A 13,353-nucleotide genomic window follows, 5' to 3' on the forward strand; every position below is an offset into this window, starting at 1 on the left:
CTCATCTCCCCATCTCGCGCCTCTCCCCAGAGCTGATCCAGACCGAGATGCATCACGTCCGCACCCTGAAGATCATGATCAACATGTTCCGCAAGGGGATGCTGGAGGACCTGCAGATGGACCCGGCCCTGGTGCAGAGCATGTTCCCCTGCGTGGACGAGCTGAGCGAGATCCACGACCGCTTCCTCGTGCAGCTGCTGGAACGGCGCAAGGAGTCGCTGGCCACCAACAGCAGCAAGAACTTCGTCATCCACCGCCTGGGGGACATCTTGATCCAGCAGGTGGGAGGGGGTGGGGCTCGCTCTGCCTGGACACTCCCCCTTCCCCCCTGCCAGCTGGGAGCTGTAGGCTGGGCAAAGGCCGGATGGGAGACCCAGGGACACTGGAGCGAGGGGGGCCCTCAGCAGGGGGCGCTCTCCCCTCTGAGTCAGTGCTGACCGCAATGCCACAGCATGGCACTAGGGGGCGCTGTGCTACAGCGAGCAGGGTGGGGAGCTCAGCAGGGGGCGCTCTGCCCTCTGAGTCAGTGGGGTGGCCGCTGTGCTGTAGCCACTAGGGGGCGCCGTGCTGCAGGGAATGTGTGGGCTTCAGCCGGGGGGGCACTGTCTGTACCGGTCAGCGCTGACTGCGCTTCCCCAGGGTGGTGCCGGGGGGCGCTGCGTTGCAGGGAGCAGGATGCTGTGCTGGGTATGGGAGGATGGTCTCCCTTCGCACTCAGCGCTGACCCCGATGGCCCAGTGTGGTGCTAGGGGGCGCTGTGCCGCCAGGCCCAGGGCAGGGACCCAGCAGGGGGCGCTGGGCTGCGATAACGCGCTCACGGCACAAGTCAGGGTGTTAACTCCATTAATTAACATTCTGCCTCCCTAGCGGCCCCCCCCCCCCGGCAGTTCTCTTTGCCAGAGCTGCGGGGGGAAGATCAGTGCACAGTCCCAGCTGTTGGCGTCATTGCACTGTGCAAGCAGCGGCCGGATCTCCTGCCCCCCAGAGGTGGCTGCAGTTCCGCGGTGGGGGAGGGGGAAGCGGGCCCTGTGTGTGCTGGTTCTCACGGCTCTTTGCAGCAGCGCTTGGTGGCGGTGCCTGACAGTCTGTCTCCTCCCCGCAGTTCTCCGGCCCCAGCGCCGAGCAGATGAAGAAGGCCTATACGGAGTTTTGCAGCCGGCACAACAAGGCTGTGAAGCTCTACAAGGAGCTGTTTGCCCGGGACAAAAGGTTCCAGCAGTTCATACGGGTCAGTCCCTTCCCAGCCTCCATCCGGAGCTGCAGCGGGGCATAGGTTGGGGTCTGGTGAAGCTGTCCCGTGCAATTGGGGGGCACTTGAGGCTCAACGGGGTCCAGCTCTCCTATTGACCCTGGTGCCACAGGGGAGCGCAGGAATTCGGTCTTGTTCCTGTGGGTTGGTCCCACCTTGGCGAGCCAGGCTCCTGGGGCACGGCAGAGGTGAGGCTGGCGTGACTCTGTCCTGGGGAGAGCCACTGACTGGAGCGGGCGCTGGGAGGGGTCAGGAGATCTGGCTGCTGTTCTCAGCTCTGCTGCCGACCATGGCCAAGTCCCTTCCCCTCTCTAAGCCTCAGTTTCCCCATCTGTATAGAGGGGTCACAGAGCATATCCTGCCTGTAGGGCAGCGTGCCACTGACTGAGCGGTGACTTGAGGCTGGGAAGCCCATGGGCCGGGCGCTGACCTGACGTCTGATCCTTGTCCCCATCTCCCCTCCCAACAGAGGCTGACCCGCTCCTCGGTGCTGCGCCGGCACGGGGTGCAGGAGTGCATCCTGCTGGTCACCCAGAGGATCACCAAGTACCCTGTCCTCATCGACCGCATCCTGCAGAACTCCAAAGGTGAAGGGGCTCCTGAGAGGAGGGGCTGGGGGGGGATTCAGGGGCAAGGGCAGAGCTGGGGGCATGGGGAACCCAGAGTGGGCATAGTACGGGGCTGCAGGTCGGGATCGAGGGACATGGGCAGAGCTGGGGGCGTGGGGAACACAGGGCGGGCATAGTAGGGGGCTGCAGGTCGGGATCGAGGGACATGGGCAGAGCTGGGGGCGTGGGGAGCCCAGGGCGGGCATAGTAGGGGGCTGCAGGTCAGGATCGAGGGACGTGGGCAGAGCTAGGGGCGTGGGGAACCCAGGGCGGGCATAGTAGGGGGCTGCAGGTCGGGATCGAGGGACATGGGCAGAGCTGGGGGCGTGGGGAACACAGGGCGGGCAAAGTAGGGGGCTGCAGGTCGGGATCGAGGGACATGGGCAGAGCTGGGGGCGTGGGGAACCCAGGGCGGGCATAGTAGGGGGCTGCAGGTCGGGATCGAGGGACATGGGCAGAGCTAGGGGCGTGGGGAGTGCCGTGCCCTGCCCGGCTCAGCTATTGGGGAAGGAGCCGCCCTGACTCCTGGCGCTGTCCCCTCCCTTCCCCAGGGAACGAGGCGGATCAGCAGGACCTGGGCACGGCCCTGACGCTGGTCAAGGACCTGATCTCGGCCATCGACCAGGAGGTGCACGAGTCCGAGAAGAACGCACGGCTGCAGGAGATCTACGGGCGCGTGGACGGGCGGTCCAAGGCCCAGCTGGCCTGGGAGGGCCACAGCGGCTCCTTCTGCAAAGAGGAGCTGTGGCGGCGCAAGCTGGTGCACGACGGATGCCTGCTCTGGAAGACGGCGGCCGGGCGCTTCAAAGGTGCGGGCGAGGGGGGAGTCCCGGGGGGAACCCGGCACAGGCTCCGTCCCCCACCCCCGGGCACATCCACATGGGCTTGAATTTCCCCACTCCCCCGAAGCCCAGCCTGAAGCCATGACGGGCACCAGCCTCCGCCTCTTCCCAGGTGTGGCCGCTCCCCGGGGTGTCCCTGCCCAGCTCCCTCAGCCCCAGCTCCTGGTTCCTTCTGCTGCCGGCAGAGGCTCCATCCCTCCTCCCGCGGCGGCCTGGCTGATGCTGAGTGAACCTGCCGGGCTGCAGCAGCTGGTTGCAGGTTCCCATCGCCCGCAGGCCCCTCGCCTTGATGCCCTTGTGTCCTTCCTCTTGCTCACAGATGTCCTGGTGCTGCTGATGACCGATGTCCTCATCTTGCTCCAGGAGAAGGACCAGAAATTCACCTTCCCCACCCTGGTGAGCTGCTGCTGGTCCGAGCGCGCCTGTCTCTCCGGGCTTCTCCTCCTCTGCCACAGGGCCGCTCCGAAACAGCCAGGCCTCCTGGCAAAAGGGGTGGCTTAGCTGGGGCTCAGGGCACACAGCTAGGTGTCAGGACTCCTGGGTCCCATCTTGCAGCAGGAGAGCCCCTTGCCTGAGCTCCCTGCCTCCCAGCTGTAAACAAATCCGATGTGATCCTGACCTGCTCCCTCCCAGGGGCCGTTGGGAGGGTGAATTCCTTGGCACTGGGAGCATCTCCAGTGGCAGGCGCTGTGTGAGTGAAGCATTGTTACCTGCCTGGCTCATAGCCCTCCTGTGCCCGGTGGTCTCTGCGTCTGCTCCCTTGCTCTCTGTGTCACTCTTTTGCGGCTATCGCTGTTGTTTATATGGCAGTGGAGAGGGGCCCATTGCACTGAGCACTGCACAGACCCAGCGAGAGTCAGTCCCTGCCTCAGATCTACATGGAAAAGGCAAAGGCTGGGAGGGGAAACCGAGGCACAATGACTGTTCCCAGTGGGTCAGCAGCAGAGCTGGGACCAGTCACTATCTGGAGTCCCATCCGGAGCCTGAACCAATAACCGTGTTGCTCCGGTGGATCTGCTGTGTCCGGCTTAGTTACCCACAGCTCTGTCTGCCCTGCAGTCCAGGTAGACAGACCTGCCCGAGCTTTATCCGCCCTAGCCTGGTGAAGATCAGCTGTGCCGCTGTTACCGCGTGGGCTGGCCCGGGACCCTGGGCACCTGCTCACATTGCCCCGGCTCCTGGGTCGTCTTAGCCGCGCTGGCACGGGCGAGCCTGCCCATGCGTGTTGCCCCTCGGACGGATCTGGTGTTATGGTAGTGTCTGGGAGCCCCAATCCTGGACTGGGCCCCCTGTTGGGCCAGGCACTCTGTGGACACCACAGAGTGCCCCAGAGAGTTTCCCATCGAAGTGTGACAAGAGACAGCCGGTGGAGACGGACGGGGAACACTAGGAGATAATGACTCTGTCAGTCCTCGCAGCTTCTCTCTTCCTGAACCCCTGGCTTCCCCCCATTCCCCTTCATCCCCCCTAATGGGCTGCCACACCCCCTCCCGCAGGACAAGCCGGCGGTGATCTCCCTGCAGAACCTGATCGTCCGGGACATTGCCAACCAGGAGAAGGGCATGTTCTTGATCAGCGCCACCCCGCCGGAGATGTACGAGGTCCACGCCGCCTCCCGTGACGACCGCAACACCTGGATGAAGATCATCCAGCAAACCGTCCGCCTGTGAGTGCCCCCGCCCTGCGGGAGAGGGAGAGGGAGGGACTCCGTCTGCCTCCGGTCCGGCACGGGCAGGATAAAAGCTTTACTATAGCTGCCGGCAAAGGGAGCCGCTTCTCCAGCTCAAGCGTCAGAGGCTGGGGCTTTTAGCACTAAAAGCTCCAGGTTCTGGTTCCGCTGTTGGCCCAAGTGAGGACGCCCCGGGTGGGGCTTGTGTTCCGGGGGAGTCTCCCTGCGCTGGGGAAGGGGGCGAGCAGCGAGCGCTCCCTGTCTCCAGTGCGGGTGGGGCAGGGAGGTGTCAAAGGTATGGGGGGGGGGTGCCTGCAACCCTGGGACCTCTGGGGGGTTGGGAGGGAGGAGTGGATAAGCTATCAGACTGGTACTAGGTGGCATGGGGGTGACCAACGTGAGCAGCCAGTGGAGGGGTGAAGATGGCATCAGCGGGAAGGGGGTGCCCGTGGGGAAAGGTGGCAGGCGGGGGGCAGCCATCCCCATGCGCTGGGTGCTATGGAGGGGGCACCGCTGGGGTGGATCTGTGGAGAGTCTGGCTGGGCAGACTAAGCCGGCTCTGATTCCCCGCTCTCAGGGAGAGTGCTGCGAGCTGGACCGGGCACGAAGGGAGCCGCGGTCCCTGGCGGCCCAGGGGGGAGAGTGATTGTGACCCCCCCCTCCCCCCCAGGGGCGCGGGTGGAGCTCAAGCCCTTAGCGTCTGGGTGGTGCTTTGGGATTTGCAGTCAGAGGGTGTCGAGGGAGGGGGGCTGGGGATTTCTAGCCTGTGGCTCCAGCCCCTGACACGGCTGATCTGCTCTAGGTGCCCCAGTCGCCAGGATTTCCCCCTGATCGAGACTGAAAGCGAGGCCTCCCTGCGCAAGCTGAAAGGTAGGGGGTCGCCCTGCCCCCACAGTGACTGCCCCCTCCTCACCGCCCGGTGTGTCCCCGGCAGTCACTGGCCCTTGTGTCCCACCCCACGCCATGCCACCCCAGCAGTCACTGCCAGTGTGCCCTGGCCCAGAAATAACCCACCCTCCCCCCCACCTCAGCAGTAACCCCACCCCCACCCCGGCCCAGGCTGCCCTGCCAGCCCCCGTCATTCATCCCCCTCCCTTCTCATCTCCCCAGACCAGATGGCGCAGCGGGACCGGGAGATCACTGAGCTGCTGGAGGAGAAGGTGGGGCTGTTCGCGGAAATGCTCAGCCTGCAGAGCGGATGCGAGGACCCCCCAGCCTGCCCGACCCCCCGCAGCCTCTTCCGGGCCGAGTCATTGGACGGGCCCCGCGGAGAGAAGCTGCTCCATGAAGCCATCCGCGAAGGTACCCGATGCCACGGGACTAAACACCCCCCCCACTCTCAGTGCCCTCCCTCCTGCAGGGCCAGCCTGCCAGATCTCCTGCCATAGCAGATCAGACCCCGGGCCCATCTAGCCTGGTATCTGGTCTCACACATTGACAGCACCAGCTGCTTCAGAGCAAGGGGCAAAGACTCCCTCTAGTGGACAGTTGTGGGATAATCTGCCTGCAATGGGTCTCCTCCAAACCTCTAATTAGGATGAGTTTTAAGGCCCAAAGCAGGAAGATTTCCCCTTCCCAGTGTTCATCTCTTGTCAGGGGTAGAACAGCCGGTGCTAACAGGGAGTGATCGGCCAAAACTTGCAGTCTGCATAGACCAGACAGACACAGGGTGGGAGGTCGCCCTGCTGTATCACACAGGGTGGGAAAAAGGCATTTGTACTAATTCCCCATTTTACGGATGGGGAAACGGAGGCACAGAGCAGGGCAGTGACATGCCCAAGGTCACGCAGGGAGTCAGTGACAGAGCTGGGAATTGAACCCGTGTGTCCTGAGTCCCGGTTTAGTGCCCATCCTCTCCCCATCCCCATTGCTAGCAGACCCCAGGGCTGCAGGAGGATTCACGGTACCGAAGGATAGGGAATATCTGTGTCTTGCCAGCCCTAGTTCACCATGCATTTCTCCCCCAGTGGAGTGTTTGAAGGATCTCTTCGTGGGAGCCGTGAGGGACCGAGACCAGAACCACCCTGCTGATCCCGACGGCGGCTCCGGCTCCGACACCCCGAGTACGAGCTGAGGCCTCCCTTCCGATTTCTCCCCGCCCTGTCGGGGGCACTGGGTGGCACAGTCTCGCCGCAGGGCCGGATGCTGCCCATGTAGACCCTGGAGCTGATCAGTGTTTTGTACTTGTGCCAGCTCCTTTTCTACTGTGTGTATCTTGCAAGATAGGAGAGGCCTCTAGAGCGAAGGACGGGAATGATTCACGGGCTGGAAAAACCTGCCTTGCAGTGAGATGCCTCAGGAGCTGCCCCTGCTCTTTGGGGGAAGTGAAATAGATGGAGGGCGACGGGGTTCCTATTCCAGGACCACCTCCAGGGCGGTGGAGATTTGTGATGGAGGAAGGGTGTCTAACCCAGCGGCCGAATGAGAGCCGATGGGTGGGAGCTGAAGGGAGACCTAGCTAGGAATGAAGTGCAGATTCTTAAGTGTGGGTCGTTAACCATTGGAACACCATGCCTAGGGATGTGGGCGATTCTCCACCCCTGGGGCCGTGGCTACACTAGAAAGGCTTGTCAGTATAGCTATGCTGGAGAGCTCCACTGGCCAATTCTCCTAGTGGGGGTCCCGCAAAAGGCATACACCATTTTCCCCAAACTGTCGGCAAACGGGCTTTTTGTACTGGTGTAACTGTGTCTACACATGGGTCTGTTGCTGGCTGCGCTCTGGGTTGGGGATCGCACCTGGGACCAACCGCTCGGCCAGCGAAACCTGCAGTAGACCAGGCCTCAATCTTTACATCAAAACCGGGGGTCTCTTCCTGAAAGTGCCTCTCCAGCCCGGCCAGATGCAGCCATCCCTGGGTGAGGTTCTCGGGTATGCAGGAGGTCAGATTGGCTGATCACAATGGTCTCTTGACCCCTATGGGGGTGCTACCTAGCACAATCCACTAAAATTAGATGTAGCAAGGGCCGGGCCCCTCAGCACCTCCTGCGTCGGTGACAAGCAGGCGGATTTCGGCCCAGGAAGGGGCTAGCGCGGCCGGTCTCATCCGCTCACTCTTCCCTCCGCAGACAGCGAGACCAGCAGCCTCAACGGCTCCCTGGAGTTCTGCAGAGCTGACTCCGAACAGCGGGTAAGCCCCTTTCTGCCCCGGCAGGGCGCCAGTCCCAGTGGGTCCACCACGGCGGGGGGTGACAGCTAGCGCGAGGGGAAGCCGGGTTCCATTCCTGGTGCTGCATGAGCCACGTAGCCCTGGTGTGCCTCGGTTTCCCCATCTGTAAAACAGGGATGGCACGCTCCCTCCTGGGAAGCACGGGGCGGGGAGGCTGTTATACTCAACTTAGGCCTGTCTGTAGAGCCCCTGGCCGGCACATTACTGTCACTGTCTCCATCCGCACTGAGGACTGAACCGTCAACCTCCAGGCCTAACGGTAGGAGCTACTATGGCTTGAGTCCCCCCCGGCTTGGGCTGTAACAGATGCGTCTCCCCTGTAGATCAGCACAGAGGGGGGCCTGTAACACACACATTTACTTAGGGGTACTGGCTGGCTGTGGGGGGCTTCACATGGCTAATCTCTGCCTTCTCTCTCTGTAGGACGGGAATGGTAACCAGCTGCAGCAGAAGGTACCCCATGAGGTAGGGGGGCTGGCGGCCTCTGGGCGGGGGTGGGTTTTATACAGCTGGAGGGAAGGGGTTAATAGGAATGGGGAGTCCTGGCTCTGCCCCCTGCACCCTGTAACTCGGTGTGTGTTTTCCAAACAGCTGTGCTGAGTGTGGGGATTTGTGGGGAGGCAGCGTGTCCTAGTGGCTACAGCCCTGGGCTGGGAGCCCTGGGTTCTATTCCCAACTCTGCCACTGGCCTGCTGGGCCAGTCATTTGCCCTCCCTGTGCTTCAGTTTCCCCATCTGTAAAATGGGGATAATGATACTGAGCTCCTTTCTGAAGCCCTTTGAGATCTACGGCTAGAAAGAGCTGTTGATTTATTATTTATGTGGATTTATTGCTCTCTTCCTTCCCAGGAAGTGATTCACCGGCTCGTGGCACTCTACGCCCTCCTCCATGGCCTGCAGGTCTGTACCATCAAACCTCCCTCCCATCCCATATGCCCGCTGGCTGGGGGAACTTCGAGCTGTGCTCCCCACCAGCTGTAGAGCAAGGTTTTGGTTCCCCTTGGTGGGTGCAGTGGGATCCGTCCTGGTGGGGAGCTGAGCATGTCCTATGGGTGGGGGTGGGGATCCCCTGTTGGTGCCTAGGTTTGTCATTAGGGCGGAGGGAGTCATAGAGCATAGAGGGTCATAGAGCATAGAGCTGCTGTAGCATGGAGGGAAGAGGGTAGGGGGACCCCTGGGGCAGGGCATGAGGTGGGAGGGGGAGTCCTGGGGAGAGGTCTCTGAGAACCAGGTGCCGGGGATGGCAGTAGGAGGGGGGAGAATCGCTGCGGGGGGAGGGGTGGTGCGTGGAGCTCAGTGCAAACAGGGAGGCGTTCCAGGGCCGAGGGGTGCAGAGCTGGGCACAGGGGATGGGGTAGGAGACGTCCCCAGCGGGGAGGAGGCCCAGAGCCCCGGTGAAGGGGGCCGAAGGGAGAGGCACAGGGCCTGGGGACCGGGGCACAGTTGTCCCTGGGGGGGCAGAGTACAGAGCTGCCACAGGTACAGAATGAGCGCGAGAGACCAGCGTTCATAGCAGGAGGTGGCCAGGGAGTTGCCGGAGCCGGGATCCCAGCCTAGGGGTCGCCCCTGCCCTCCCTGGGGCCTGTAGGTCCGGCTGAGCATGGGGCCGCGACAGCCCCAGTGACCCCCTCTCCCCTCCCCAGGCTGCCGTGGTGCAGCAGGACACCGCCCTGGAGCTGCACCTCTACGACGGGGGCGGCCGGCAGGAGAAGCCGCCTCGCGCCAACTCCCGCAAGGGGGCGCCGGGGGAGGCGGCCAGGGCCCCGGAGAAGCAGGCCACGGAGCTGGCACTGCTGCAGAGGCAGCATACCCTGCTCCAGGAGGAGCTGAGCCGCTGCCAACAGCTGTGCCAGGAGAAGGCGCAGGAGGCCGGGGCGCTGGAGGCGCGGCTGCGGGAGAGCGAGCGGGAGCGGGCCCAGCTGGAGCGCGAGGCGGAGGAGGCCCGCACGCAGGTGGCCGCGCTGCGGCCAGAAGGGGGCGCTGCCGAGGCGGTGTGGGTCCGGAAGCGGGCGGAGCCTCGGAGGCGGAGCCTGCCCGTGGGGGACGCCCTGTATCTCAGCTTCACCCCGCCCCAGGTAGGGTTACCCACAATGCCCGGCGGCGGCGGGTGCGGGGAAGCGTTGCGAGCCCCCTGCTCGAGGCCTGGCAGCTGGGCTGGGGGGGTCGGGGGCGCGGCAGGGAGCCCCTCAGTCACCGGTTCGACTCCCCGCTGGGTCGGGAGTAACCCAGCGTCGGGGCATCTGTGGGTCTCCGCTCCGGGGGCAGCAAAAGGGTGGCGCAAGCTGGTCCCTGGCAGGGCGGGGCTGGGGCAAGGGGGGGGCGGGAGGTCGCCCTGCTGTATCAACCAATGGGGCCTGCTGTCCGCAGGGCTCTCGACCCCAGCCAAGCAATTCACGCGCCGCCCTTCCCAGAACAGCAGTGCTGCCCCCATGCTGAAAGGGGGAGGCGGCTGGGAGCCTTCTCTGGGGTTTCCCTCTGCTGAAGGCTCAGCACCTGCCCCCAGCACAGGGCACCTCTGGTTCCTGGCGCCCATGGTCAGTCTGTGCAGTGTCCCAGACAGCGAGGGCGGGAGGAGGATGTAAAAAGCCCTGGGTGCAGTTTGATTTGGGGCTGGAAAAAAAAATCTCACACCCTTTTAAAAAAAAATTATATATATCCCACAACCCCATTGAACCTGCTTCTTAGCCCCCCGTCCAGGGCAGGGTCGCCTCCTGCACCCCCCCCTCCAGATCCTTGGCAGGATCCCTCCCCTCGGGAGCCCGGGGCGCAAGGATCCTCCCGTCTTTTGGCACAAAACCCGTGGAGTGCTTGGCCCTCCTGTTCCTAGAGCGGCCCTGCTGTCCTGCCCCGGTTCAACCTGGCTTCGTTTGGAGGGGGTGGGGCTGGAAGCCACGCCCACTCCGTGGGGCGCTCTGTCCCCCTCTAGTGGTGGCTGGGCCACACACCCATGTCAAGGAGGCTGCCCTGCCTTGGCTCTCCCAGTTCAGCCTCTAAGTCCTGTGTTCGATCCCCGCTGCCGATGACGCCCCCAGGGCCGCGGCGTTGCTTTCACATGACTCCTCTTTTCCCTCTCTGCAGCAGAGCCGAGGGAGCAACCACGGGAGCCTGTTGCCGAGTGACCATCCCTTAGGCGACGGCCCCGCCCAGCTGCAGGAGGGCGACGAGGACTTAGAGGCGCTGTCTGAGGATGAGGGCACGGCCAGCCATCCGTCTCCGCCTCCCAGCCCTCGAGGTCAGTGTGGCGATGTCACTCTGTAGAGGCCACCCCCAGCCGTGGCAACAGCCAGCTATTAATGCACCAGCACGCGTCGCTCAAGTGCAGGAGTTTGCGCTCTCGGTGCGGGAGGCGCTGGGATTGATCCTGCCCCGGGCGTGTGGACGTAGGGGACCATTTCGTCCCTGTGCAACTTAGCAGGAGCTTTGGGGCTTCAGGACAGCGAGGTTGCCTAGGGTCCGACGTGGAAATGGGCGAATGAGATGGGGGGACGGGACCTGTCCTGCACTAAGCAGTCTCTGGTGTCCCTAAGCATTACAGTGGAACACCCAATTCCCCGACCCTTCTCCAGAATGGCGCATCTGGGAGTCAGGACGCCTGGTTTCTGTTCCCAGCCTTGGGAAGGGGGAGGATTTAGTGGCTTAAGCAGGAGGGGCTGGAAGTCAGGAGTCCTGGGATCTGGGTGACCTTGACCAAGTCCTCCCCCCCACTTGTGCCTCAGTTTCCTTGTCTGGACAATGGGGCTGAATGATGCCATGCCCCTAGTGCAGACTTGGTGCTCTGGGGAGGGGGTGTTAGTCTGTGAATTAATGACGTCTTGGTGCATGAACTCATCAATTGGGGTGTTTGGTTCCTTGCAGATTTTTCGAGGATGCAGGACATTCCGGAGGAGGTGGAGAGCAGCCAGGAGATCAAGGACGGGGAGGGCGGTTCCTTGGACAGCTAGAGAGGGGCACCGACCCCCCTACCCCTCTGCCCACCCATTGCCAAGGGGTTGACGCTGCTGCCACAGACTTCCCTGGCCAAAAGAGGGAAGAGAGCCTGGGAAAAACTGTACCAAATACAAACCAAATCGTGGAGGGGGAGCAGGACCATGGCCCGGTTCCCGAGCTGCCCCAGGACATTGGGCTTATGGGATGTTTTTTAACTCTTTGATCCACAGCTCCTTTTTTATTCCTTCCCCTGGGGAGGGGGTGGCCAGTTTGCCGCGGCTTCCCGAGCCGATTAATTTATTTATTTAGTTTGTCGGGGCGGGAGGGACTGGAAGGGTTTGGATTATTTGCCGTCCCTGGCTGGGAGCTGATCAGATCTTGGGAGGAAGCCACAGGTGTCTGATATCCAGGACAAACGTTCATTTCCCCTGGCTGGTTCGGTCAGATGCCAGCTGGATGAGTCCTCCCGTCTGGGTCCATTCTCTGTGACATTGCACGAAGCTCACACTAGATGCGCCTGTGCGAATACACGCACAAGCCAACACTATAGGGGCCTCCTGGCAGGTTGAGGTGAAGGGTTTAACCCTTCTGCTGTGGTGTCCAGCAGCAATGTCTGGAAGATCCAGCAGTCAAGAAGGATGTCCCAGGCTCTGAATTGGTTAATTATGCAAGATGTTGCTCACCCCAGTTGACTCGGAGTTGCCATTGAGCCAGGATAAGTGCGAGCCACTCTGGGGAAGAGCCACACTGTGTGTAACATGAGGGAGGGAGCAAGGAACTGACCTCCTGCTGTAGCCTTGTCTGTTTTCAATGCTCTCGAACAGCTGCCGGGCGGCATCCCTTAAAGATACAGCGAATGGCCTTAAATAGCATCTCTGGGTATTTATAAGCAGTGGTTCTACTGGCCCTTTAAAAGAAACAATTAAACCTAAAAGAGGCTCATAAATGTGATGTTTAAAGGGGCCGGGGGGGAGCGGGGGAAGGAGTTGGAAATGAGGGAGATCTCATCAGGGTTCAGCCCTTTCACAGATTTTTTTGGAGTGAGGGAGCACTGTTCCCTGTCCTGGTACTTCCCTGCCCGCCCCTTGAAAAACAGATGAACGTGAGCATTCCCCAAATCCCAAGGCCTCCCAGACGTTGCTCCCTGCCTGCCGACGTGTGAGTATCCAGCAACTCCAGCAAAGGGATCTGGGGTGTGTCAGAGGGCAGCAGAGAAGCAGGTGGCAGGTTTGTACCAAAGCTGGAGTTCTTTGTAATTAAATAGAATTAAAAAAAGAAAAAAAAAGATAGGGGGAATAAAACCAGTTTGGGGCTCTGATATTTCCCAGAGGGATGATTGACTTTGGGGTGTTGCCATTTTCCAGGGGTCCTCACTGGAGCCCTCCCTTAAAGGAGTCTGATGTACGGGTAGCACAGACCATCAGCCCGCTGATAAAATGCGGCCTCCTTATTACATTTCATTTTGCGGGGGAAAGGGGGGGGACTCCAGAATAGATCTGCAGACCCATTAGGAACCACCGCAACATCTTGGCCTTTGTGTTTAAAATATTCAGCAGATCTACTCCAGCCGGCTGGATCTTAGGAGGAAAACCGGGATTGGCGCATGCTGAAATAGTCCCAGAAGGTTTGGGTTTTTAAAAAGTCTGACCACAGAAAATCTTCTTTTTTTTAAAACACCTGCTGGCCAATAAAGCCTATTAATAGAAACCTTTAGCCAGAGATGTTGCCGCAAGGGAGGAATTTTTTTTAATTAACGCCAAAAAACCACGGAGTTTTAATTGGTTTATTGTTTCCTGTTGATTTAACTGTATTAAAAAAAAATAATTAAAAAAATCAACCCCCCCCATGTGTGTATGTGCTGGATTCACTCGAGTCAAAACAATCTCCTCA

At 61.3% G+C, this 13,353-nt stretch overlaps 1 protein-coding gene across 5 annotated transcripts in view; it reads left to right on the plus strand.

Annotated features, from left to right (window-relative positions):
• Positions 1-13,299, plus strand: part of ARHGEF2 (Rho/Rac guanine nucleotide exchange factor 2) — a 133,497-nt gene extending 120,198 nt beyond the window's left edge. For all 5 annotated transcript variants that reach the window (XM_074938292.1, XM_074938295.1, XM_074938294.1 and 2 more), the window contains 15 exons: positions 31-281; positions 1,103-1,228; positions 1,719-1,836; positions 2,409-2,666; positions 3,019-3,095; positions 4,196-4,365; positions 5,171-5,238; positions 5,479-5,670; positions 6,336-6,431; positions 7,437-7,498; positions 7,961-8,002; positions 8,386-8,436; positions 9,180-9,611; positions 10,615-10,768; positions 11,392-13,299. In XM_074938292.1, the coding sequence (XP_074794393.1) occupies positions 31-281; positions 1,103-1,228; positions 1,719-1,836; positions 2,409-2,666; positions 3,019-3,095; positions 4,196-4,365; positions 5,171-5,238; positions 5,479-5,670; positions 6,336-6,431; positions 7,437-7,498; positions 7,961-8,002; positions 8,386-8,436; positions 9,180-9,611; positions 10,615-10,768; positions 11,392-11,477 (2,183 nt within the window). In that variant the 3' untranslated portion in view covers positions 11,478-13,299. The remainder of the gene's footprint in view (positions 1-30; positions 282-1,102; positions 1,229-1,718; positions 1,837-2,408; positions 2,667-3,018; positions 3,096-4,195; positions 4,366-5,170; positions 5,239-5,478; positions 5,671-6,335; positions 6,432-7,436; positions 7,499-7,960; positions 8,003-8,385; positions 8,437-9,179; positions 9,612-10,614; positions 10,769-11,391) is intronic.
• The last annotated feature ends 54 nt before the right edge of the window (positions 13,300-13,353 follow it).

The sequence above is a fragment of the Natator depressus genome, chromosome 24 (assembly GCF_965152275.1).
Source record: "Natator depressus isolate rNatDep1 chromosome 24, rNatDep2.hap1, whole genome shotgun sequence".
In the NCBI taxonomy this organism is placed as follows: domain Eukaryota; kingdom Metazoa; phylum Chordata; order Testudines; family Cheloniidae; genus Natator; species Natator depressus.